Source organism: Python bivittatus, unplaced genomic scaffold (assembly GCF_059951505.1).
Source record: "Python bivittatus isolate LINGU-HERP-01145 unplaced genomic scaffold, Pbiv_v1 ctg000640_np1212, whole genome shotgun sequence".
Classification (NCBI taxonomy): Eukaryota; Metazoa; Chordata; class Lepidosauria; order Squamata; family Pythonidae; genus Python; species Python bivittatus.
The window spans coordinates 1,236,798-1,261,670 of record NW_028277090.1 but is presented as its reverse complement, the minus strand read 5'-3'; the positions used below and the strand labels follow the sequence as shown (position 1 = coordinate 1,261,670).

General features: G+C 41.6%; 1 protein-coding gene across 3 annotated transcripts in view; it reads right to left on the bottom strand.

Moving 5' to 3' along the window:
* The window catches only part of CAPN15 (calpain 15), an 81,109-nt gene that overhangs the window by 26,862 nt on the left and 29,374 nt on the right, over positions 1-24,873 (bottom strand). For 2 of the 3 annotated variants that reach the window (XM_088151008.1, XM_088151006.1), the window contains exon 2: positions 23,368-23,685. The exons of the other annotated variant lie outside the window; for it this stretch is intronic. In XM_088151008.1, the coding sequence (XP_088007134.1) occupies positions 23,368-23,543 (176 nt within the window). In that variant the 5' untranslated portion in view covers positions 23,544-23,685. The remainder of the gene's footprint in view (positions 1-23,367; positions 23,686-24,873) is intronic. 3 annotated transcript variants of the gene reach the window in all.

Here is a 24,873-nt window from a genome sequence, read left to right as displayed (position 1 = left end):
CTTGCGCTGGGAATGTCAATTGTACAATCTTTAATTGCATTGAATTTTTTTTTAAAAAAAATTCTGGGACGGGAACTAAACTTACTCAGTGCCAGACAACAACAATTTCTTAGTGAAGAATAGGGGACAGGGATTGGGGGCAGAGAACATTCAGACCCTCTTCTACCTGGTTTCTGCAGCTTTGCTTTGCATAAAACTGAGATAAATCTAAACCACTGTGACTCACCAGAGCTAAACAAACTTACATGTTTGGGGACAGTATGCTGGGGAGGCTGGGGAGAAATAAAAAAGGAATGAATCAGCTTGCCAATGCCAGGAGATGGGCCTGCAGCCTATTAATCCTTGCTCTCCTTCCCCCAATACTGCCATCGCTAAACAAACCAGGGAAAAGACGCTTAGGTTGGTATTCAAACTGAGGTTCTACCTTGTTGCTTCAAAGAAGCTAGGAATTGAAACCAAGAATTCTTGTTTGAGATTCTAAGCAAAGCAATAAGCTAGGATTCCCAGTTTGCATGACATGGTAAAGTCAGCTTTCCCTGGACTGTTGAGCAGCTGTCATAGTGGGGAACAGCAAAGTGGAAGCTGCAGCTGTGAAAATTAGGAGTCAATTATTGACAAACCATGAAACTGAAAACCATGCTGTGAATTGGGCTGATATGTTCCTGCCCCCATAATCTGCCACTGTATTTGAAAGTGGAGTTCTGCAATCATGAGATCTGGAGATCTTTAGTGGTTAAGTTACTAGATCTGGACCAGGAAGAACTGAAGTCCGTCCCCAGTTCACTTTCTTGGGAGAGTTTGGGCCAATCACTTTTTCTTAGCTTAACTCAAAGGATTGTGGTGGAAAAAAAACTGTGGGAGGGAGTGCTATGCCTGTCACCTTAAGGTCCTGGAAAAAGGTGGAATACAAATTCAATCCTAGTATTCCACAGAGTGAAAAGCCCATTATTAGCAGGAAACAGATTGAGAGATTGTTCTCAAATTCAGCAGCGATTCTAATTTTCCAAGTGAAAAGCTCATTATTAGGCAAAAAGATAACACGATAGATCTTTGCCAAGTTGCAGTCTTTTTGTCTCGAATACCGGGGATTTTTCATGTTTTGATTCAAGATCAGTGTGTTTAAGATTGGTTATCCTGTTTTAATTGTTGCTACGTTTGTATGCTGCCCGAGTCGCATTATGTGAGATGAGTAGCCATAGAAATGTGCTAAATAAATAAATAAATAAATAAATGAGTTCCTAGAAATTTAACAGATTGGCATTAATTTGGCACGCAAAGCTGCCTCAGAAAACATTACCAGCCATTTATAATTGCTAATTTGCATATTTCAAATGCATGTAATTAACATGACTTGCACAGCACTTCTTTGGCAGGGCAGACATATACCAACACATTTATTCCTCATTTATTTTCAGAAAGCTCCTCTGTTGCTAATGTGAAAAATATGAGTCAATCCTTGACAAACTGTGAAATCTAAAAATTTATCCTTTCTCTTTTCTTATCTCGCACAATATTTGCTTCTATACTAACAGTAAAATAGAAATGAAGGGGTTTTTAATGAGAGAAGTACACGCTAACCACGATCCGCCCCAAACAACCTTAATTATGGATATTATCTATCTATTACTAATTCTTTCTATTCCATTATAACATATTAACAGATGCAATCGTATTTATTAAAACAAAGAGAAAACTGGGTGCGTGTGTGAGCTCTTCAGTGGAAGCCAGAACATAAATGTAACACAAGAAACAAATAAAAAATCAGTACAATAAAACTCAGTTCAGAACACTGAAATTATTGCTGTGCAGAAAACATATCTAGCATTTTTTTGGCACCAGATTGTACTCGGTTTAATTACAGAAAATGTGTTTTTGATTTTTTTTTTAAAAAGAATATCGGTGATATTCTCATAGGTGGGGTGTGCTCAGCTCTTATTTGGATAGTGATGGCCAAAATGTGAATGTGCCTTCTTTTGCTATAGAATTCTTTCTCTGGTGGTTTATAGCTTCTGATGCTGCAATTAAGTCCCAAAGGGAGATATCCAAAAGAAACTCTTTCCAGGAATTTGAGAGGCTTTTTCAGATTGGGGAGCAGAGCCAGCCATGGAGGCTTTAGTGACGGAAAGCTGTGCTAACCGAAAACAGCAGTTGCACCAAAGCCTTTGGTATGCTCCAACAATAAAGGAACCACAAAAGAAATTTGAAAGAAATTCTCAAGCACCCTGGGAATAGTGTTTAAAAAAAAACAAACCCAGACCAACAGAAGCTTAATCACAGAGGAAGAAAGCTTTGGAGACACTGCAAAGGCAAAATTGGAATTCATTAAAATAGCAACAAAACAGATTTTAAAATACCAATAAAAATGCTTTCCCCACAGACTTTCCAATACTGATTTCAGTATTTAGATAAGTCTGCATGGTAGTTTATTCCTAAAGCATGTTGCCCCCAGAAAACTGAAGAATTTATAAATTGGTATCCAAATTACGCTCTAAAAAAGGAGAAGCTTCTGACTAATTCAGTTACCTGTTGCAGAAGGAAGTGAGAGAATTTCCAAGTCACTCTTACTACTTGCATAAAGTTGCACTTTTCCATTGAACTGTTTTATGCTTTGCTTTATTTTGGACTCTTAGCAGCCTAGAATATTCTACAGGAACAAAGACAGGGTATAATGTGAAATAGTAATAGTAACAATGTGGAAGCAACAATTCTAAATAAGTGTAACACTGCTAGTGGTGCTCCATAATGAGTTGGCATAAATTCTAGCGAGAAAAGAAACTTCTTGGGGGGGGGGGGAGGAAGGAAGGAAGCCAGCATAGAGGGAAAAGCATAATGGGTTCAGAACTAGACTTCCAGGGTTATTTTATGATAGAATTGGAAATACGATTACCCCATGTGCAACAGGGAGAAGGTAATAATATATTGTTTAGATAAGTTACCAAAGCATTTCTGCAAAAGCATCAATTCCTTCAAAATGAAATGCATTCCCTCAATAATACAAATTTGTAACTGCCCCTTTTGCTTCTGGATGATTTCCAGCAATTTCTGGAGTTGTCAAAAATGACTTGGGTGACAGTGCAAAAGCTGGTATAAAACCCTGCATTTGAGGGTGAAAATTTGGAGGGCTATTAAAAAAAAAAAAAACCCAAATGGGAAGATCCATGGCGCTAGGACGAAAAAGCTAAGGATACAAGACTGGAATGTAAAGGATAGAGTTTCCAGATATTTAAAAGGGGCAACATGCATCTACCGCTGAGCCCCCAATCCCCAGAGTTTTCTTCCAGAAAGAAAGAAAGACACCATTCCTGCTTCCTCAAAAGGACATTTTCCTCAATTGACAAGAGAAGATGAATCCTAGAAGAAGGGTAGGAAACCTGGTGCTCTCCAGAGCCTTTGGATCACAACTCCCACAACCCCATGACCACTGGGAATTAGGCTGATGGGAGTTTCAGTCCAAAACTTGGAAGGGGGGGCACTTATCCTAAAATATGGGCAGTCAATCCAGAGACTAAAGCGGAGGAGACATCACCCGTGGTCAGTCACATACATGCTTCTCTGATCTCTGGCCCGATAGACAAATGGCAAAATCAGGGGTACGTATGAACTGAAATATGTACTGGAATGGAAACGCCTAATGGTACCTTGCTAACTCACTTAAATACAGGCAGTCCCTACCTTTGGCTCCTCACGTGGCATTCTTAAAAAAAACAAGGAAGCAAACCAAACTATGCTGGCAAAATAATTGCAGATGTCAGGCTCAAAGAAATAATCATACATCAGGGATCCCTGTCATCTCTGAACGTCCCATTCCACAGGTAAATAAGAAACCAATCATTAATGAATTCTCTGGGCTGCTGATGGCCCGACCCCAAAGAGGAAGGGAGAAAATAAAAGCTCTTAGGCCTTATGACTAGGGAAGTGATCACGAGTGACTTGAATGTGAAAGAAAGGGGCAAGTGGGAAGAGAAAAATCTTTATTCCTTTACCTTAAGATCACAGGTCTGAAAGTGGAGTGGAATGAAATCACAAGCTCTGCTGGCATAACACATTTAACCTGGAACGTGTTGTATGAACACCGTACACCGCTCAACTAGCCTCAAAACATCCAGGGCTGTTTGGTGTTCAAACTAACCCCCGTTGGTCAATCATGGAGTGTAAACTAGGCTGAGAGGATTAAAGGAGCACTAAACCGTCCCATCGGTTTCCAAAACTATATCTGGAGATGAAGTCTGAGAAGGGTCTTTCTCTAGTTCAGTATGGTTACTGTCCAATCCTGTGTAGTCTTCCATCGGCCTGAAATTGAGAATTCAGTGGCAATTTGGGGAGGCGCTCATGGATGTTCACATAAGCCTGTCGGGAAGCCTCAGGCAGCCCCAGGACCTCAGGCCATGCATAGCAAGCCACCTGCGCTGGCTTACAAATCTCTGGTTCTCAGATCAAATTCTCTCTCTCAATTGCTGAGAAGAAAAAGAGAGAATTCCCCCAGAGTTCAAAACACAATAAAGCCCTTAAACCTCACCGTCTCGCTTTGCTCTAGTGCAAAAAATCAATTGTTCTTGTTAACAAGGTATAAAGCTGGAATTCTCCAATAGACGATACATCCCCGGCCAATCCTTTTGCTTGGCAGAGCCTTCAGATGGAAATCTCTATCTTGTTTTGCCTTCCAGAAGCAACTAAATCCTCCAGGCAGGGCTCTGTATTCCTCAGGCCTCTTCCTCCATCTCACAACTATACTTTGGATCCATGGGACTCAGCTATATTGTGAGGCTCATGGCCAGAAGGCCCTGCCTCTTGCCGGTCTCCCAAGTCAACTGCTGGCTTCCTTGACTGGCTATCATCTTGCTTTCCAACTCATCTGGCAGGAGAAGAGGCAAGCTGCTTATTCTGCTGCTTAGACAATACAACTTCCATTTATTTCTGAAGTAGGGTTTTCTTTCTGCAGCTAACTTCCAGCTTGAGAGATTATGGCCAAGTTTGCGTGGCACACCGCTTAATCATAGTTTGTTAAATAAGCTATACTCAAGTGAGTTCACCCCACACAGTAAGACATAAACTACAATTTGCAAACCGAAGAGGCTAGGTTCACAAAACACAAATTCAGAACCAAAGAAAGCATATTATGGCTTAATATAAGGATAGGCAACCTAGGATTCCTTAGCTTCCTTTTTTCTGAAAACTGGAAACAGAGTTTTCTACCATGAAACCATAGTGCCTGTCTTAAAATATACTTAATATTGATTTAAAAAGCAAAGAAAACTTCCTTCCCCAAATTCTCTGAAAAAACACAGGATGAAGAAACCAAGAAATTCCCCAGAATCCCAGGTCCTGGCCACATAAATGATACGACCCACTCAGGGCCTCACTGCCCTGGCAACTGTCCCCAGCCTCCCCCCACAAACATTAAGGACCACCATATCCACAATACATTTGCCCATTCTGGCTTGGTTCAACATCTGGTCCCAATCAAACAAAAGTCAATGCTAGTGTTGGATTTTGACCTGGATTCTCATTCTTGCTTGGTTGCCAAATGTGCAGTTGACTTTGGTCCACCATCTGCACTCAACCAATTCACCTTCATAGGCCTGCTGCAAGGATAAACAATGTATACTATAAACATCTAAAAAGTGATTAAATAATCTCTCTTTTCTCTAACTTCTTTCTGAAGTATATGAAAGATGCACAAACTTGTTTCTATAGTATTGCTTTTTTATATTCCCACAGGGAATATTTCTACATATTTCTTTGCTGGGGAGGAAGAGCAAGAAACCTAAATCCTTCGGGATGTCCAGTCTGTAATCGAAGTGTCCGTTCCAGTTTTTGCTGTCCACCTTCAGGCTCCAAAAAACACCTCTTCAGAAGAATGTAAGCGTTGGCACAGAATATTTCCTCTTCTTTCAGCCCTGAATTTTAACAAACACTATGGCCCTTTTTTTTCTCACTTCTCTTATCTGCTCTCTCCTATTTCTTTTGTGTACTACTTCCTCCTCTTTTTTTGCATGTTCTATAATGTTGCTTACCCCAAAATGAAATTGCATGATGAGTACATAAATATGCACATGGCAGAAAGAATCGCTTTTCTCACTCTGTGTATCTCCTAATCAATAGCGAATTATCCAGTCCCGAGAACTGTATATATTCTGTTGTCAAGTGGACAAAATATAGAAAGATATCGACTTTCTAGTCCTTATGGCTTAAAAGTGTGCAAGCGATGCCTAGAACAATGCCAGAAGATCAAGAGGATTTCCAAGAGATAAAATGTCTCTATCTTGTGCGGATTGTTGAATATGTCACTGATTATGAGATGCCAGAATCATTGCAGAAGTATCCGTAGATATTGACCTCGGTTGCTCTCATGGATTTGGTCAATCAAGGCTTTCACGTAATATTTTTAGTATGTCAGGAAAGCTATAGACCTGATCGCCAGCCACATTCAGGTCACAAGTAGCATTCCTTGCTAACAGCAAGGATAGTACTGGTCACTTTTAACACAATTTGACCAGTATTCCAAAGTGTGACCCAAGCCCAGTTTTACCTCAAGGATGCTCGTGGGAGTCAAAGAAGCTAGGATGTTTAATCTAGAGAGGTTGCAAGCAAACACACTTGCCTGCATCCCACCAGCTAGAAAGCACATTCAGAGTACTGACACCCGAAAGGCAACATATGAAGCAATGGATGGATGTGATAGACGCAAGATGGTTTGCAAGGATAAAAAGGTAGAGAGAAAGAGAGTGAATTGTGCTGCTGTAAATTAGCGTTGGCTGTTTCCTTTTCCTTCCTTTATCTCACACCTTACCTTTCTTACTTGGTACAAGGCTGCTTATCTTGAAAGGGAATGGGACCAGGGTATGTACGTACCAGATGCCGAATTATTCAGTATGCTGCATGCCAATCCTTTAACCTGCACTATTTACACAGAATGTAGAATTCCACTTTTCTGTGCAGAACACACACAGCTGTGTTCTTTCTACATGAGAGTGTGCATTCTCACCACTCAGACTTACCAGCCAGGAAAAAAAGCCTTGAGCTGTTAAGAACGATTTCCAAGCTTTGCATATTCCACCCCATCCCTATCCTGCCTTTCCTCCTACTGCATCCAAATCACCTCTTAGCTTGTTAGCCCAGGTCAGCCCGTGATCGATCTTTAAGCAAGGTGTGGCCCCCGACCATTGCTCTTCATGACGTGCCTGTGGAGTTACAGGGCCTGGGCAGCCCATTTCTTGAGTGGATGTCATTCTAGTCCAGCAGCTGAGCCGAACCACCAGCAAGAGGCCACATTGTGATGTCACCAGTCTCCCTGGATGGCCTCTATGCCAATCCAGGCTGTTGCTTTTGAGCTGACTCGGGAGGAGGCAAAGTTGAGCTGAGGATACAATCTCATGGCACTCAACCCTTCTTGCCCTCCCACTTCTCACTAGATCTGCCACATTTCAGTCTTCACCTTCTTCTTGACAGCTGGAGTAGTTGAATAAACCAATATTGGCTATATTCATACAATGCAGTGAACCAGAACAAAACCAACCACATGATGGCTCAGCACAATGTATGAACCAAGTGAAAGGTCTCAAGAAAACAGATCAAAATCTGAATCACAAAAGGGCAGGATCAAGGAGCAGCTGCTTTTCTACTTGCTTGAGGAGCACTTTTGCTGCTAGTCTCCAACCTTACCTTTGATCCAGGATAGTTCCTGCTCTACCAGACACAGTACAGCTCTGCCTCTGATTCAACAGGTTCCACCCTTCAGCCACCCTTTAGCCTGGCAACCCCACTTTACATCTCCCATTCCTGCACTGGCTCTTTTCTTTTTTTAAGAAAGCGCATACAGAAAAATTCTAATACGTTCTCACCTGTCTCTTTCCTGATAATTATAATTATGTACTCAATACAAACAAGAGATTTTTCTCTACTTTAATATATGAGTTGCATTCCTTTTCCTGTACTATGTGAACTTTCCGCTAATACAAATATTTGAGCCAGGAACAGCATTGTAAATTCCAGTCAAGGACCAAAATTAGGATACGAGCATATTGCCGCTTGTATATAGGCTCAGAACGTTATCTAAGTGGATAACTATTTGAAGCACTAACTTTTTCTCCCATTCCTTTTTCGTGAATTTACAAGACTGAAGCATAAGAGTCATATGTTCACATCACAGTGCAAAAACCACATTACTAGCTCTTGACCCGTTTCAACTGAAATGACTGAAATCATGATTTAAGTGGGGCTGGCAATAAGCATCAGAAAGTAAACCACGTTTAGAGTAGGCTTTGATCAACCTGAACTTCTTGGGCGGCAAGAAAGTTAGTCTACATGAGTCTGCAATTATGATTTCTAAACAGAGTCAGTAAATGAAGACCCATGTCTCTAATACTACGGATGCTTCTTCCAAAGCATCCCTCTCTTTGACATCATTTCATAACATGTCACTAGGACACTGTGAGGGTCAATGTTCTACTCCAATCTCCTCCATGTTGCCTGGACCTGATGGGAGTTGTGGTCCAGTATATCTAAACAATGCCGGGATGGGCTACTGTATGGCACTTCACTGGATGTTGCAATCATCAAGTAGGGCAGTCTCAGTACAAAAAGGTTCCAACATAGGTTAATATATGTACCAGCTCAGAGGACAGGACAAAAGCTACATTTTCCTTGTGATATCCTCATGAAAGCAAAGATCCCATGGCAACTACAGCTGTCCTTGCCTGACCTGTTCCCAATACTACATTCAGTGTAACAGGGCTGAAATAAAAACATCTTGCAGAAACTGTGTTTGTTGTCTTCCGGTGCTCCTGGAACCCAACTGCTTAACATCAGAAACATTCCCAATACAAACCTTCTTTGCCTCTTGTTATAGTTCTCTGATCTCATCTTCAGCCTTAATTGTTACTTGGAACTAGTGGTTAGCCATTGCTTGTGGTGTTTTGCCATAACCTTTGCTTTTTAGATTTTGAAATACTGGATGTACTTATTGAACCTCATCCATCTCCTTCATGCACATACTGGTTGTGTTCAACCAGATCACAGCACGCTTAAGCTTGATTATTTTAAATTTCTGTTACGTTTCTTTTTATGGCTCAGTGCGAGGGTTCTCAAGCTTTGTGGCACTAAGTCCCCGTAAAATGGTACATGAATTTGTGCAACAACACCTCCATGAATGAAACTAATTATTTAATTGTGATAGGGTTGGACAAGTAATATACCAATTACTTTTAATAACATTTTCCACAGTGCATCAGAGGAAGGGTTCTCAAATTTTCCATTGCCACAGATGCTCAAGGTGGTGTACATAGTCAAACCAACACACAATTCTGACAGTGTTCCTGCTTTGCCTGAGCAAGCCAGATCAGTTAAAAAATAATAATAAATGACAACCCCCAAACCTCCAGTTGGTTGTGACCTGGAAGAAATCATCACCCACAGCTTGATAACCCATGATGCAATGTTATGTGAGCCCAAGCAACCTGATTAATTTTTGGTTCTTGTGCCACCTAGAAATCAATGAATCTACTAACTGCCTAAAGAATGTTATGTGAACACAGCCACTGAGTTAGGAATAGAACAAACACTTAAAAAACTAATTTTCATGCAGCCCATTTTATCTGCAGAAAGGCCAGAGTTCAACCCAGCATCTCTAGGTAGTGCTAGAAAAGATCCATAAAACCCAGACAAAGCAAGAAAGACGGACCATTCTTTCAGGGCCATCTGCATATTTGAAATGGTGAAAGCATCTTGTACATACTCTTGTGCAATTGCTATCCTACGGTGTGTGGCCAGTTGCAAAACACTCATTTACCAGAAGGCAAGCTAGTGAGACTGATCCCCACCACCCACCCTAAGATACCTCCCCACCCACCAAAACTCCCTACCATCTCTGTGTACATTTCTTTTTTCCTAGACATGGAAGGGCTCTTGCAAACAAACACAGAGCTGAAGCTCTAATAGCCACCATTTGTTCTTTTAAGAACACTCTGGAGTCAGTGTGGGGACCAAAAGCATTGTTGGAAATACAGAGCGTGCTTGATTATGCTTGGCAACATGCTAGCTTCCTGCTTATTTTTTAAATTAAAAATCTAAAAATAATCCGATGGGCCAGAGAAACTGGTGGGTGCCAAGGGTGATGTTGGCAGGCAGACTACTGCCCACAAGTGCCACTTTGGGAATCTAAGGCACAGATAATGCTGAGCTACATGGACCACCAATCTGACTTAAGATGAAGCTACTTCCCATGCTTTTCTTTAAAACCCCTGTATTATAAATTGAGAAAAAGCAAGTTCATTTTTCTGATTAAGATGTCCTAAGGCAGAAACAAGATACGAGCCACAGACTTTAAGGATCACTGCTCACAGTTTTAGTTACCAAGCTACTGTACTAACTTATCACTACGCTGAACAAATAAACGTATGAATAAAGCCATGCAAAGAGGTGCATCCTTAGCAAGTGCAATTATCTTCTCCTTTCCCATAACACTCATTGGTATGTGATGGAGCCAACCATAGCCCACACGCATTATTATGTAGCACCTGCCTCCTGATTTTTGCTTCTCTTTAGATGAGTCTCAAACAGGAAAAAGCCAGCAGCTCCTGATTCAAAAGCATCAGGAGGATACAGCTAGAAACAGGGAGCTAGACATGCAGAGATTTGATACCCAGCTCATTCACACAACGCGGCACTATTTGTGGACCTCCTATCTCAGTGCTTTACTGGTAGAAAATCAACCTACTGAGCTTAAGGAGGAGGCGAGGCTATTTGCACACATTCCGTTCAGAGCTACCAGCAGGAAAGGTTTGCTCAAGCAGATGCCCAAACACCCGAGCACTTTAGCAGGAATAACAGACACCCCCCAAGGTCTATTTGCAAAATGGGGGGTTTTAAAGCAAGGCAAAGTGACAGAGTGTCAACGCTGGCAGGTTCTGCAGAGTCCTTCCAGGATTGCTGAGAGCATCCACCTTGGAGATCTGCTGCCAAAACTGTGCTAGAAAGCAAGTCACCCATGGCGAAGGAAAGAAGGAAGTCTGACAGAGATATAAATCAAAAACAAAGGTGCATCTTGTACCTTTTGGCAAGGCTCAGAGGTTGTATCTGTGATTTGCAGGCCACAGCTCTCCAGTTCAAATCCAGCACACCCAATGAAACCAAAAAGCCCACATTATGGCTCAGCTTGGCACGTGAATCCAAGAAGTGAATAACAGCCAAGCAAAATCCCAGCCTTTGGTCCTTCCAAATCAAGAAAAGTGAGGGTGGATGGCAGGTGAATCGCAGAAATGTGTTTTGTTTCAAACCCGAAACACACGCAGTACGTTTTGGAAGCTTTGCTAAGCCGTTCTAAATTGGCTGCATTTCATCAAAGACAAAACTTGCACATTTCCTGGCCAAAAAAGCTTGCCTCTGGTCGGCAGCATTTGGCAGAGGGTGACCCCAAAAACAACTGCTCTAAAGACAAATGCAAACTGTGTTCCTGAGATGGAGAGGGGAGAAAATTTACTGCAACAACTGCCAGATTATCCTCTGCCTCTCAGAGGAGAGAAGGCTGTTTGGAGAAGCCAACATTTCGCATTAACCTTGCAGCCCCCCTTCCCTTCTCCCTCCCACCCCCAAGCGGTTTTTCATCTAGCAACCAAGCATTTATTTATTTATTTACTATTTATCCCGTTAAATTTATTATAGCCGCCCACTCCAGCAAGACTCTGGGTGGCTTACAAAATATAATGCTAAATTAAAACAATTAAAAACATAGACAAAATAAGACAACAAACAGTAAACAAAACAAGAGTACCACAAAGCACAACATTAGCTGCTCCAACAATAGGAGGACCGATAGCCACACAGAAAATCACAGCCGCCAGCCTCTGCCTTCCTCATAGGAGGAGTGGGTGGGTGGAACAGACAGAGATGTACAGCTGTTGCGGGCACTAAGGCTACTTTAGCTGTGCCTTTAGCAATATCTGCCAAGTTGCGAGTAGGACGGGGTGAGGTTCAGACACATCAGCCCATCCCAGCTGATATGTGAGAGAAATGTCTGACCTAATAGGGTTTGTTCCAAGAAAAGGAACTGAAGCTTCCTTCACTGTTTGCAGCATTTAGGGAAGTGCCAGGCACATGGTTAAATTGGGTGTGCACATCATGCTAAGCTATAAACCATGGTTTACAAACCACAGTGGCTGAGTTCACATGTTGCAACAATCCAAAAGTGAGGAAACCACAATCTAGAGGATTATTCCTAGCACAATCGCAGAGCCAGAGAACCGTACCAAGTCATACAGCTGGATGGGTCCAGCGCAACCCTCAAGACCAACCCTGAATAGTTAAAGAATCCAAATTAAAGCATCTTTGTCTGATTGGCTGCCTTCCCTCTGTGGGACAACATCAAACAGACAGGAGCCTATTCCAAGTGTAAAACATTGGCTGAGATTTTCAATAAGCAACTTCCTGATGACTGGGATCATATCCTGCGTCCCAAACATAACAGAGGCATGAAGATGGTTACAAATCCTTCTCTTCCTCCTCCTGCATTCACCCAAGCTACATTTAGTTTGCTTCCCGCCCCACCCACTGCACCAGATAAAAACCCATAACAGCTCTCCCTAGTCTCTCCCACCCTCCATTAGAGGCAATGAGACTCCCAAGCCGACTCTCTGACCATCACTTACTTTTCTTAAGCCATCCTTGCATTATGGTTTATTAGAGCAATCCACAGAGGGGAGAGTCATTACAGACTGGAGCCTTGAACCCCTTCAAGGTATCTGTGTGTTGAATAGGCTAGTCTTACCTATGAGCAGATCTGAGCATTGAGATAATGATGCAGAGCCAAAGGGGTCCCACTGGAAGAACACCATCCAACTGGACCTAGAAAAACTCTCCTCTCCAGCACCTTGCAGTGCCCTGACCAAACTCACTTGGCAGAGCTCTTCTCCAGACTGATGCTATGAATGATTATGTCCCTGCACTTTAATGAGACAACTCTACACTACACAGGCTGAGTTGCACCTCTTTAATCTCCATGAATGGAGAGGAAGTTCAAAAGCCGGACAAGGGGAAAACAAGTGTTCTGCTTTAAGTATTCTCAAGCACGCCATATAAATGGTTATTTCATTAGGCTTACATGCCACTCCAGTTGCTGACCGACTCTGAGCAGCTCACAACCCTGCCATATGTATACAGGATTAAACAATTAAAAATACAACCCGTATAAATAACAGACATTAATGTTAACAAATTAATAGCAAAATATTCCTATGTTAAGGAACCATAAAAACTAACATAATCAGTATGCAAACACAGGAGGAATCTCTTGCAATTTGTCTCCCTCTCAAAGGCCTGCTGAAATAAACAGGTTTTGACTGCTTTCTTGAATACCAATAATGTTGGGGCAAGGTGAATCTCTGGAGAGATTCTGTTCCAGAGAGTCATTAAGAGCTTTAAAAGTGACAACTAGCAACTTGAATTGTACCTGGAAGCTGAATGGTAACCAGCAGGTTCTATAGGTGGAACAACACACATCCATTTTTAGTCCAACTGTTGCATTCTAGACCAGCTGTAGCTTCAAATAATCTACAAGGATAGTCCCATGAAAAGCACATCCCAAGATGGACTCTTGGGATGTGCTTTTCATAGGGCTACCCTTGTAGATTAGGAGGTGACTAAGTCCTAACTCCTAAGTCACCTTAGGAGGTGACTAAAACATGAGTGATTGTGAGAAGGGCCTCCTATTTCAGAAAAGGTCATAACTGGCACACTATATGAAGCTGTCAAAGGCCTTCCTGGCCACAGCTGCCACTTGCTCTTTGAGCAGGAACTGAGAGCCCAGGAGGACCCTCATATTACAAACCAAATTTGGAAGAGGGGAGCATGACCTCATCCAGAACTAGGGCTAGAATATCTCTGAAGTCAGATAGCTTCCAAACTCACAACCACTTCAGTTGCTGGGACTGAACCATAAGTTTGTTTCTCCCCATCGGAACCCTGATAGACACTATCTACTGCAACAGCATCTTGACTATCCTTAGCCAAGGATCAAATATACAACTGGGTATCATTAGCATATTAATATTTACACCTGTGCTGGTTGGTGATCTCATCCAATGATTTCATGTATTGTACTGTACATGTTAAATAGAAGTGGGGAGGATACTGAGCCCAAGGGCTTGACCTCTTCTCATGCCATGAACTAGTACTGCTCCTTCAGGAAGGTGAACAACCACTGTAAAACAGCGGTCCCCACTCCCAACCCTTGAAGGCAGAAGGATACCATGATTGATAGTATCCAAAACTACTGAAAGATTAAGCAGGACCAGGAGAGTCAAATCCTGGTTCCACCAAAGGTCATCCACAAGTGCAAGCAATGGGGTTTCAGTGCCTTTGATATTCTTCTCTCTGAAACCATATCTAGCTTTTTGATATTACTCTCTTGATATGGCCTTAAACTTTGATTTGATATTACTCTCATAACAAGTAGGTTGCATGTGTGAGATGAGGTGCAACAAATATGGTTTCCCAGCCATATGAAAAACTAGATAACACAGCTAAACAGAGTACAAATGAAGGAGTGGGACACACACGACGAAGTAGCATTCATAACAGAAAACAGATCTGTAATTTACATAGAAAATTCCCAAATTTATTTCCAAAATAAAGACTGAGAGGATGCTCTCATTTGCTCAAGTGAAGGAATCCTTGCCCTTCAGGATCGATAGCCCTGGAATTAACAGATTCAGGACAGGTCAGATCACTAGTCACATAAAAAACCTCTCAGTGTCTATGTCAAGTCATCCTTAAATCCAGCATTATGATTGCATCATGAACATTATGGCTAATCTATGTAAACGTTAGACTATCTTTCCTGTATACCTTTTTAACAGCTAGGCTTTGAAAAAGCAGGAGACACTATATAGATAATGGACGTTATTAAATTAAAAAACAGCCCTTGGGTACAAGAAATTGTAAATGGAAGATTTTATAAGACAGACAGACAAGCTTTTTCCCCCCAACAATTTATGGAAGCTACATTTACTGGATTTATCCAAAAGGAAGATTAGGGGTTTGTTTTCTTCTCAAAATAATTACCTTCGAAATGGGAGGATTATCTTATATTTTTAAAGAAAAGGGGTAGGCAAAATTGAAAATGAAAAGCAGATACTGAAAAAAAAAAAGCCATTTCCATCTGGCTGAGATTCAAGACTTTAGAAAAATGCAAGGAGTCCATGAATGGAGAGCATCTTCTCCCTGTGGACTCCAAACATTCACATCATTGGCAACAGCTTCCCCTTCTCCCTTGCTTCACTGCAGATACTCAGCTTCTACACATAGAAAACATATGGTTCTTTTCCTTTCCTCTCCCTTCATCTCTATCTTATTTTGTCCCCATTCCCTTCCCTTATCACTTTTCTCCCACATCTTAATCTCCATCTTGTTTCTTTTCTTCTTTGCTAGAAAGAGCTGTATGTATGTAAAACATAACTGTGTTTGGATATATGTATTGAGACAGAAAGACCTATAAGTACGAGAAAGAATTGTGCATTGTCAGGCAGCGTGTAGATGCGGATGGGGGAGAAATTCATTTTAGAGATGGGGTACCTTATTTTATAGGCAGTTCGTTTTAATCAGTAGTTAGTAACTCAAATATATATGACAATAAACAGTCCTCCTCCAGCCCTTTTTGGGAGTGTGACTTCTGGCCAATGGGTTTACAGATGCATACATCTATGCATATACATATGCAAGCATTTATCACACGCGCCCTTTTAGAGAGGAGATGAAAATCTCTGAAGGTGGCAACTCTAGGTTGACAAAGTAGAAGAGCTAAGGAACTATAGAGGTTGGCTGTGCATGTGGGCTTATTTATTTAAAGGATCATCTTAAATTTGGGCTCACCTTCCTTATGGGTAAATATAGTAGAATTCCTAGCTGGTTGGTGTTTTTTTTTTTTTTTTTAACTTGTTACAAGGTACAATGGTAAAGTAAGCAGAAGAAATCCAAGAACCTACCTTACCTTACATGGAACCAGGCTGATGTCCCATTAAGCGCAGCATCCTATCACAGACTAGCAGCAATTCTCCAGAGATTGAGATGGAAACTTCCCAAGATCAACCTGGAGATACTGGGGATTAAACCGGGACATTCTGCATGCAAAGCAAGAGTGTATCGCTGAGGTGTAACCCTTCTCTTAAGAGAAGAACAGAAAAATGATGCTAAACAATGGATGCTATGTGGGAACAGCAAAGCTGTGATGGGGACATAGCAGCTCTTCCCCATTCTGGCGCCCCTCCAGATGGATGGGGACTATAATTCTTGGAACCTCCAGTCAGCTTTGGACATGATGACTTGAAATAAAAACAAAAATGAATTCCACCACATCTGGCCAGGTTGGGGAAGGTTGGCACCAACTGTGAAATCTTGGGCTACTCTAGACTGTTTTTTATACTTTCATTTCAAGCCAACTGTTTCAAGTAAGTGCACTTTTGATCCTAGCCATCTACAGTAGCAGACAAAAACCTACTCTGAGTAGTTTTACCTCTGCTGAAAGCTATCAATGGCTCTCAGTTTGTAGGGAGAGAACAGACATTCCACCAGTCTAACAAATGTTCTGAGCAAAGGCACACTGACAAATTGATTAAGTCAGCCTAGGAAGTGGCCAGAATGAACACTCAGACTGAAATTGTTGCACCTCTTGTGATCTGAAGGTAATTAAGGCCCGAAGCTATCCAAGTTCCAACATCCATTGCTGGTTGAGCCCTGCAGGCTGGTAACTGGTCTTGCCTCACTGTTTGGGATATGGCAGATGCTCTTATTAAATTCCAGGTAAGCTGCCAGCTTGTCCTCAGTTCCAAGACTTCGGTGGGACAATAGGCCAGGATGAGTGTGACATTCACTGGGGGCAGTAAAGTCCATGACGCAAAAGGAAGAGGCTTTCGTTTCTAGAGTAATTAATCATGATTTCCCTTCGTGGGCCAGTTTCAGTGCCAACAGCAGGAGAAACATTACTTTTGCTGGCAATGGGCAGCACGCAATTGTTACTCAATATAACTACCCTGCTCCTACCAAATGCAAGAGAAGTGTATAGCTGCTGCTTGGGAACACCCATCCAGGTTTGCCAATGCAAGAAAGGAAAAAAGCTCCTTCATGCAGATTTATCTCAAACACAAAGGAGCAGATAAGTCCCATGGAAAGGAATTGGGGGGGGAAAAATAATATATTCCAGAATCTGATAGCTCCCAAATGTTACTCAGATTCAGGAAGGAAGGGAAAAAGGGAAGCTCTGAAGGAAGTGCTTGGGAAGGTAAAATATATTTAATTGGTTTTTCCAATTTACCTTGGAGAAACCAAGGCAAATTGAATACCAAACTGGAAAGAATTTATGTTAAGTGACTTCGTATCACATGCCTCTGTTTTCAGCTTACTTCTGCTATTCCCTCTGGGAAGCACCAGAATTCAGAGAGCATCTTATATTAATTACACTGGGAAAAACATGCTCCAGCAGATAGTGGAGCACTGCAGAGACTATTTTCCAATACTGACATCAAGCAATCATGGATAGTTCCCCCAAAACAAGCAGTTGGGAAAACATTTGCAGACTTTCATCTTCTGTCTTTGCTCCTGAGCCTCACCAGGAGAGAGAGACAGAAATAACATGGCCTCTGCAAAAAGCTCTTGGAGTCAGAGAAATGAATATGGTGAGTGAACACATTACTATGCTTGAACATCTTTGGCCAATATTTTCCCCTTAAAAAATTAGCTTGTTTGCATCATGTCAAACAGAGTAATCTCAGTACAGCGTTGGAGAGCAGAGATAACATACCAGGTCTGATATCTTGGAGTAAAGACAGTCCTTGGACTAAAGGCAGCGTACAATAAAGTTGAATAATTAGAACTTTCTATGGTAGACTAACTTAAATAGCAATTTGTTTACAAAACTATTTCTTCACACGAGGGCTTTTAGACTTAGGGCATATTTTGGGTGAGCAATACAATGCATAAACAGCAGGGGCCTAAGGTCATATCACATCTATGCATAGGATGCAGCAATAAGCATGCAAATGCCTTGTGATCAGTTCCAGCATGGTTTCTGCACTAAAACAGGATGACTTCCCCACAGTCAAACTGTACCTGTGTTATCCCAGTCAGACAGAAACTGGAAGACATTTTCGCCCTTATCAAGCTCTGCCTGGAAATCTCAGCACAACACAGGTCTAATTAATACTTGGAAAAACAATGAATAGAAGCCTCTTTTCCCAACTTGTAGATTAAATTCATAACCTGGTTTGAATGATAAGAGATTCATAGGAAAAACCAAGGCCCCCTCTAGCTTCAGACAAACAGCACAGCCGAAAGATACGCCTGCTGGGAAAGGCTATTTGACAATGCGACTGAAAAGCCGGCTCAACAAAGAGGGCAGAACGCCTTCTGCTAAGTTTTCCTGTTTTACTCGTTAAAATTAAAAGAAGGGTTATAGACCTGGTTCAGGGTACAGATCTAACTGCACGTTAGACAACCACCAGAGCTGCACTGAAAGAAGAGTGCTATCACTCAGACACACTGCAGATTGGAAAACTAGCTATTGTGCAACCAGGGGATTAAGTCCAGAAAGGCACATGCCTCCCACACATTAGGTAATACGATCCAAAGTGGCCTCTAATGCCTCTGTATCTAATAAGCTATCAAAAAATCAAGCTCCAACTCTGTTTTATATATGAAAGACCACCTACCTCTTTGTTCTTGCTTCTGGCTTCCTACGGAACTGATGTGGTCTGATTATGGCTGAAGACAGAATGTGCTACTGGATATATTTTGTAAACATGGAGGAAACAACCAATGTGGCTTCTTTGCCCCCAGTAGCCCTTGGCACATCTTGGAATTTGTTTGACACTCAATGAGATGAACCTAATTTTACCTCAATAACTCCAACTCTCTCATAAGATGCCGAGTAGGCAAACTGCAGACTTTAGGACAAATACATCATGCACATCTTTTTCAATCTCATTCCTTCTGAGTTTCCCATACAACTTCGAACTAGAGGAAGACTTATGGAGAACTCAAATATCTGCTCAAACTTTATGATTTTTTGGTTGGTCCTAATGGGAGTGCTTTTAAGTTGTCACTTTTGGATCATTTCTACTTTGAAACAAGCACTTAAAACAATGGATGGAATGGATACAGTTCCATTGATTTTTTTTTTTCTTCCCCATCCTTCCATGCCTATCTTAAAAGGAACCATTTTCTCCCTGCTCTTTCTCTGGGATCCTTAATTGTCTATCCTCTGGTTTCTCCACACTTTTTAATACAAACTGTTCTTGGTTTGTATTGTCCTGAAAATTACTCCAACTATATATTTGGATTGTATTTCCCCAGTACTTCTGACATATTTTTTCCATTTTTTCTAATCTAGCCTTCTAATAAAATATGGGTTACAAAGACTAATGTTTCAGAAGAATTCTCTTGAGAGGAGGCTCAACTGTGCAAGCATAACAGACCTTGAATAACTCCATTAGTAATGTACAAATCTATAGAAGCATGCTTTTGTGCAACCAAGAAAAAATGAAGGGAAAAGCAAAGCAATTGACAGCAACAAACATAGTGAAAAATGGGCATATTCAAAGCAGAAGGACAAGAAAATGACCTTACAAAGCCTCGATTAGCTTTACTCATAGCCAGTGTGCTACAAAGGAAAGACTGACATATTAACACCAAGAGGGGAGATCAGTTCAAGCCTTTGCTCATTGGGGCATCTTAGTTTCTGCTCAGTTTAGAATCAGAGATTATTCATTTTTTAAATTATATTCCTCCAGAGGTGTTAGAGAAGCAAGATTCTCATAAGATGCTAATTTTGTAAGGTACCTGAATGAAAGAACAAATATGAGTGGTCCAAGATCACCCTAGAGAACTTCATGGCTGTGGGAATTTAGGTCAATTTCCATGGTTGCTGCTCAACCCTTTAGCCACATTACCACATAGGTTCTTTATTTCAGCGTGTCCAAGGAACAGCAATTACCAAACAGATAAATGTGTAAACTGCAAGACCAGGAAGGTTCTATCTCAGAATCAACTCAATTTTGCTGTGATACTCAGTGCCACTTTGTAAAATTCATGTTGCATCAATGGTCATGTTTGGCCAGCATTAGTAATATGAGCAAATACTCTTTCTTTCTGCTGCCCAGCGTGTTCAAAAAACCTTAGCACTAGAAAAAAATACATTAGCTGCATCAATACGCACCAATTCCTATGCTGTTGCTATTCACAAAGCCAATCAAGTAGAAGTCTGAACTCCATGCTATGGCATCACACAATGCAATAATCTTGGCTTTTAAGCACAAAAACTAGATATGGGAAATTGCTAGATGAAAGTAAAGCCACTGAGTGCACAGAAAACTAATCTTCCTGTACACATTTTTCCATTTACTATTTGGGGGATCTGGCTTATAATCCATGCTTTCTCCATCTGAAACTGCACTATTCAAAAGTTTATCTTGCCTCTTCACCTACGTTACATTTCTTCCTCTCTTGTCACATGGAGTTTTCACAGCTCAGACAAGAGAAAAAATGTGGAAGAAAATGGGTAGTGGAAAGCAATACAGAAAGTCACATAATAGAAAAGTGGCAGAGGTTAAAGGAAAGTTTGATTTTAGTATTATTAACTTCCTGGTTACCTGATTTAAAAAAAAAAAAAACTGCTGAAAACTATGTGGCCGCTACTGAAACTCTGAAAGATAATTCAAGGTCAATCTTGAAAATAGTAAACAAAACAGGAGTATTTTGCCACAAAAATTCCCCCAAGTCTGCATGCTACAGAAGATGCACACAGACTCCTCAAGGATCATAGCAACAAGCAAGAGGAACACACACATAAACCCCCCACAGCAAATATTTTCCAAGACTGGCAGCTTGGGGAAAGGAGGAAGTTGCTGTTTTTAAACAGGCAGCAGTCTCCATACAGGCTAAGAAAGGCACATGGTGCTTCAACAAGTAGGAAAGCTATAAAAAGCCAGAATTAATCATAAGTTCCAATATTCTTAGCGCACAACATGGCAGATTTCAACACTCCTCTTCCTCCCCCCTTTTCTTTTGGTTAAAACATGGCTAGATTCTCACAACATCATTCTTAACCTGCAACAAGGTTACACAGAGACTGTCATCCCTCTTACACATGCACACACCCCTGATGAAGGCAAATTTTCATTGCTGCTGGGAAAAGTGAGGGGGCATATATTTTGTAACCAGCTGTTCCCACTAGTAAGCTTTATGGCAGAGGAACAAAATCAGGAAACAGACAGGAAATCCTTAGGCACGAACCCTTAGGCATGACAGCTGGTTGGGTGACTTTGGGCCAATCCCTCTCTCTCAGCCCAACTTACCTCACAGGGTTGCTGTTGTGGGGAAAATAGGAGGCAGAAGGAATATTAGGTATGTTTGCTGCCTTGAGGTATTTATAAAAATAATAAAGGCAGGATAAAAAGAAATCTAAAAACAAAATCAGTTTTGTGAACTATTCTTGATGCTACATTCTCCATGAATCTGGCTTGCTGGCTAAACTGACTGTGAAATCAGGCCCTCTAAATATTACAAATCACTGGACACCTTCTATGCCTCCCCCGGTGGGTAAATTTGGGAGGGGGGAACCAGGGAGATATATTCTCCAGCTCAGGGGATAAAAGTTTAGGGCAAACAACTTGGAGAAAATGGGACTCCAAAAGACCAAAGGCAAGAAACAGCATCCTGCTGATTACGCAAGGGCAAAAGGCCATGAACTAGAAGATTTACAGTGAGCAAAACTGATAAACCTTTCCTGAAGGCGGATTTTAACTAAGCTCAGATTTTAGCTACTTATTGCTTTAATACTGGAGAGCAGAAACACAATTTCAAGCCGCGTGGAACATGTCTGTATCTATAGAATCAGCCAAGCTGAGGATGGCACTTTAGTAATTCAATTTCCCTCCATCTCCATATTTAACCTTTAGATTATAGATACAGAAGGTTTGGGTTGAAAAAAAAAGTCACGATCTGGCCAATTAATTTAACAGAAACACGGAAATTATTCAGACAGGAATGTCTCTGGTTAAACCTGATGCAACCTTTTCTCGGATTTTTCAGCAAACCAAGAGATTTGGTTAAACCACTTCAATTAGTGTAGGCAGCACAAAGAGACAGACAGTGTGGATCCCAGAAGGTTTTCTTTTTGTGGCTTATTGGTAAAGGCACCAAGGGAGGGGGGTCCTTCTTCTGGCAAAATGGGTACCCATTCATGGTTTGTTCTGAGTTGGCCTTATTGGAATGTAACACCATGATTCTTCTGCTTGGAATAGGTTGGAGAAGGAGGTTAAACAAGCTACGTGCTCCCAACTTTGCTTATTCCAGCTGGAAGAAAGCAGATGCCGTGAGCAGATAAGAGGGTGCCCTCAGAACCATCCATCCATAGCTTATTTGCATTTCTGCCTCTTGGGAAAAGTAACTCCTGGGCTTGCTGGCAGCTAAGCCACGGGCTAGGTTTATCTTCTTTATTTATTTATATATATATATCAAATTTGGTCACCGCCCATCTCATTAGGAAGTGACTCTGGGCGGTTTACAGTAAAAAACAAAAATAAATATTAATTAAAATACAATAAAAATACATTAAACCCATATTCAGACATAAATAATAATATCTTCCAAGGCGCTGCTGGTAAAAAAGATATTAACATACAGGAGCGTCTTCAAGGTGTTAGCCAGATCTAGCTGTCTGAATGAGCTCTATAAACTTAATCTGGGTAATGGTTGAAATACACAGACTTAAAGCAAAGAAAAGCAGCATTTATTCCAGGCTGGTCCAATCCAAAGTTTGCTGATTGCCAGTCACTGGGGGCTCCTGCTTCTAGACCTGGTGAGGGGCTCTCGGACCTGAAGCGCATGACCCAAAGCAGGTAGTTGTTCAAGGAAAACCTCCCCTTCACAACTTCAAGGAGGTCCTAAGAATTCCTTCCCTGGTGATACCGTAGCTGCTTTTACAGAAAGTGGCTGGACTGTCCTAAGTAGGAAGCCAGCCCTAACAAGCAAGCATAGGGTGAAATGTGCAGGAACTAAATTCACACACATTATTTGTTCATGCTTCCCTAGAAATATATATCAGAGTCTATCCAGAGGAAGCACCTGAAAATGTGTTATTGACTTCTGTAACCCCAGCACTTCCAACTTTAAAATGGTGCTCCAACCCAACGTCTCATGCCACAAGCAGCCAGCATAACTATCATGCACATTAACACGTAACCCATCTCAGTTGCATCCAGCTGAGTTGTGTGGCTGGGTTGGAAGTTCTTCCATGGCCTTTAACGGAACTGCAGTTGGAACCCACCAGCCCTGGGTTTTAAACAGAGCTGAGATGAGACCAAGCTCCTTCCCCAGCTTTCTTACCTTCGTGCCCGGTGATTCACGTGCGGATGTTGCCGTGTTATAAGGGCACTTTCCCAAACAGGGTCACTGTGGTTACTCCTATACCAGCTTGCCGCCAGATGCCCGGGATAGGTTGGGCCAGTGAAGCCATGGTCCGACTCTGTCTCGGCGGCCAGTGATGAGGCTGAGCTGCCCATGGCTCCCCCCAACCCCGGCTGGGCCAAGATTTACTCTAGGTTAGGTCCAAACTAGCGGCATGAGCTGTCGGCCTGAAAGGATGAAGAGTTGCAGCATGGAGTGGAGCAAAAGATCCAACAACTGGAGAAAGGGAGGCTGGTGCTGATTGAAAAAAGAGAAACAGAAACACAAAACAAGAGGAAAGGGAGAGAAGAGAAACAGAGAAAGAAAGAAGGTATGATTTTCTTTCAAACCAATGAAGTGACATTTCTAAGAGTTTGTCAAAAAAATAAACAAACCAAACTAGGGATGGCATCTATGATCATCAATACCAAGATAGGCTTCATACGGAGCGATTCAGACTTAAATGTGTGCACTGGGGGGAATGGAAACAAATCTTGTCATGAAAGCAGGCATGTGAGAAGGAGGGGGCTCATTGGTTTTTCAATTATAGTCTGGGGAACCCTGTCATTTCTTGGAAACTTGGGAAAGGGAGAAACTTAATCAGAAGATGGGTAATGGCAGATAGCTGAAAGATGGTTTCTTAATAGCTGTTAAAGCTCCCTTAAACTTCATACTGGTTAAGTAAAACACACTTGATTAGCGCAACATTTGAATGGAAAAAGCTTGCTGAAACACCCTTCAGAATCCTTTGCTGTATTTTCTAACGTAGACGTGCTGGAGTTTATCAGCAGGTGAATCAACGGGGAGTCAGTTTCCTGAAGTTTGGGAAACATGGGGGTCTCAGAGAAGGGGTAAGTGTTCTAGCAGCAATTAATGTAGGAAACAAACACAATTATTTCTGCAATATCTTCATAAAACTGAAGACTAACAAAGGGCTTGTTTGTATCACTCAGCCACAAAATAGCTCATGTGAATGGGCTGAAGATAGGAAGGTTGTTTGCTCTTCTTCTCTCATGTATCTGCATATATAGCAGGCTAAAACCTATTTGTTCACCTCTAGCGTACCACACACCTTGCACAGTATATTCAAGAGGCCTAGTCTACCTTTCATCATAGCAAACCAAGCACATCCCTCGGAGGTGATCTAAGTGGAAGAGAAGCCTGGGTCATTTACAATGCTGGAGGCAGGAAACCCCCTGCTGCCCCAGACAGAGAGAGTGCATTTACATGCTGAGCATTCTCTGCTCCACAAAAGCTCTAAAGACTCTAAAGATAAGCTTCTGATTGAAAATTCTGGATCCACTTTAAGAACCCTGAAGAAGTGAAGCTGAATTAAGCTAGAAAAGATGCCACATTCAAATGAACTCAAAGGACCTTCTCAGAAACTCCAGTCTGGGAGTAGATCAGGGAGTCAAGCAAAGGGATGGAGCTGAGTGCTCCTTATCT